This window comes from Protobothrops mucrosquamatus, unplaced genomic scaffold (genome assembly GCF_001527695.2).
Source record: "Protobothrops mucrosquamatus isolate PMUCROS unplaced genomic scaffold, P.Mucros_1.0 scaffold3065, whole genome shotgun sequence".
Lineage (NCBI taxonomy): Eukaryota > Metazoa > Chordata > Lepidosauria > Squamata > Viperidae > Protobothrops > Protobothrops mucrosquamatus.
In genome coordinates, this window is record NW_015389076.1 from 19881 (window position 1) to 22428 (window position 2548).

Consider the following 2548-nt stretch of genomic DNA (forward strand, 5'->3'; position numbering starts at 1 on the left):
CTGTCTTTATATCTACATCCTGTCTGTCTGTCTGTCTGTCTGTCTGTCTGTCTGTCTATCTATCTATCTATCTATCTATCTATCTATCTATCTATCTATCTATCTATCTATCTATCTATCTATCTATCTATCTATCCTGTATTGCGTGGCTTACAAACATTTAAAGCCAGTCAGACATTAAAACAATAAAAGCCTGTAAAACATTAATATGATAAACAATAATAATGTTAATGAGCATAAGCTCATACAACATTATTTTTATTTTAAGTTTATTAGCTAACCAACTCCAGTAGACCTTGGGCTGTGTACAAAAGTGAAAAAATAAAACCATTAAAAAAGCTAAAAACATTAAATCAGATAGGCAGCCCGGGCTAAAACAATCCAATGAAGAACAGAATCAACAAAACTAAACCAATAGAATTTATACCACTGGAGGCAAAGGTGTGTACACTTGCACACTGTGGCTAAACTGCAGTTGTGATGTGTTGCACACTGAGAATTTGTATCATCGGAATATGTGGAATAAGTAGTGTTGCTGTAACTTCCAATTTAAATAAACGTTTAACTATGGTTTGTGACAAAACAAATTCTTATCTATCTACCTAAGATTTTGAGTATAAAAACAACCACACCATTTTAATCTTTATTTAGCTTTAAATTATTATGTGCCAACAAGTATTAGTGTGGTTTTAGCAGGTATGGGGGAATGTTAAACAATGCTTTATGTATACACACCTGGCATCTTACAGAGAAGAAAGCTTTAATGTCTGTGCATGCATGTATTTGAGCTCTTAATTCAAAACAGTTAATTCAAAACAGCAAAGAAGTATCTTTGAAGTATCCCTTTTGAAAAAGGAAAGTAGTTACCCAATTTAACCCAACTGCTTAAAAGAAAATTTTGGAGAGGGGCAAGTTGTGAGGTGTCTCTTTCAAATCATTTGCACCCTTTAATATTGTCCCTTATTATTTTCCACGTAGTTGAACCGCACCACCACTTGAAACGTAGACTCATAAAACTGGCTTAAGCTAGGCAGTTGTGAAGCGAATGTTGTCCCGTTTTGCGACCTTAATTGCCATGTCACAGTTGTTAAGTGGATCACCGCAGTTGTTAAGTTAGTAACACGATTGTTAAGTGAATCTGGCTTGTCCCATTGACTTTGCTCGGCAGAAGGTCGCAAAAAGGGATCACGTGACCCCAGGACGCTGCAAACCGTCATAAATATGTGCCAGTTGTCTGAATTTTGATCCTGCAACCATGAGGATGTTGCAATGGTCACGAGTGTGGAAATCGGTCATAAGTCCCTTTTCTCAGTGCCGTTGTTACTTCAATCAGTCACTAAATGAATATGAGTCAAGGACTACCAACGTCTTGACAGTTAGAACAATTAACCAGTGGAACAACCTGCCTCCAGAAGCGGTGAATGCTCCAACCCTGGACGTTTTAAAGAAGAGACTGGACAGCCATTTGTCCGAAGTGGTATAGGGTTTCCTGCCTGGGCAGGGGGTTGGACTACATGACCTCCAAGGTCCCTTCCAACTTTATTATTATTATTATTATTATTATGATGATGATCATGATGATGATGATGATGATCATGATGATGATCATGATGATGATGACTGCCTGGATACTCTTAGAATGAGGCACTGAACGCTTTGGAATAAACGGGAATAAGATTTGCTCCAAAACACCATTTATTAATAATACACTGTATACTGCATCACCTTTGTATTATAATAACTATGTAGCTTATCCAATGCTCGTCATTACTACAAACCATTTACCATTTAGCGATTCCCACGTGTTTTCGCCTTCTTTGCGTCTAGCTTTTACAAACAGCATATCTGTTTGATTCCTCAGCGATCTCATTTTTAATAGCTAGGACGTGATCCTCCAGTTGCTTCAGCTGATCAGCTTTTTGCTGTTTGATCTGGTTCAGATCTTGTATCTTCTTTTCTAGAGCTGAAAGGACAAAAGCAATGTGTGTATAGAAATGAATGCCTTGTTAGGCATATATGTACACCCGAACCAACCGATTGTATAAAACACAGTAACTTCCCAATTACGTGTCTTGAGGTCAATATATATTGTTTGCTTAGCTGCCTTAAGGGTGTAGAACTTTAGATTTTTGGAATTGAAAGGGATCTACGCCCCGTCCAGGAATTTGCATTTACATTGTCAGGCCATTGTCAGAAGTGTGTGTGTGCTCTAATTCGATACAAATAGGGAAGGAGCATTAAAACTATTACGGTATTAGAACTGGATTAGAAAAGTCTTTTACAGGAGCAAAAGACACATAGACTTTATGGCTATGTATGTATGTAGGTGGATCTCTGTGCGTGCGCGTGTGGCGTGTAAATTACCGGTGATTCTTTTTGCTTTCTGTGCGGTCTCATTGGCTAGTTCTTCTGCCTCTTTTTTCAACCAGCTGAGTTTCTGCAAGATTTCTAACGTAAATCCGCTGGTCAGAAATTTGCCTTGCAAGTTGGTGTATTCGTGTTTAAGATGAGCAAATTCCTAAAAAAAACAAAAAACCAAGGAGTGCAG

The 2548-nt window shown here is 37.9% G+C and overlaps 1 protein-coding gene across 1 annotated transcript in view; it reads right to left on the bottom strand.

Moving 5' to 3' along the window:
* Positions 1 to 1712: 1712 nt before the first annotated feature.
* LAMB4 (laminin subunit beta 4) overlaps positions 1713 to 2548 on the bottom strand; it is a 56479-nt gene continuing 55643 nt past the window's right edge. Inside the window, exons 33-34 of the mRNA XM_015826340.1 lie at positions 2365 to 2518; positions 1713 to 1963 (exon numbers count right to left, since the gene is read on the bottom strand). Coding sequence (XP_015681826.1) covers positions 1824 to 1963; positions 2365 to 2518 — 294 coding nt within the window. The 3' untranslated portion in view covers positions 1713 to 1823. The remainder of the gene's footprint in view (positions 1964 to 2364; positions 2519 to 2548) is intronic.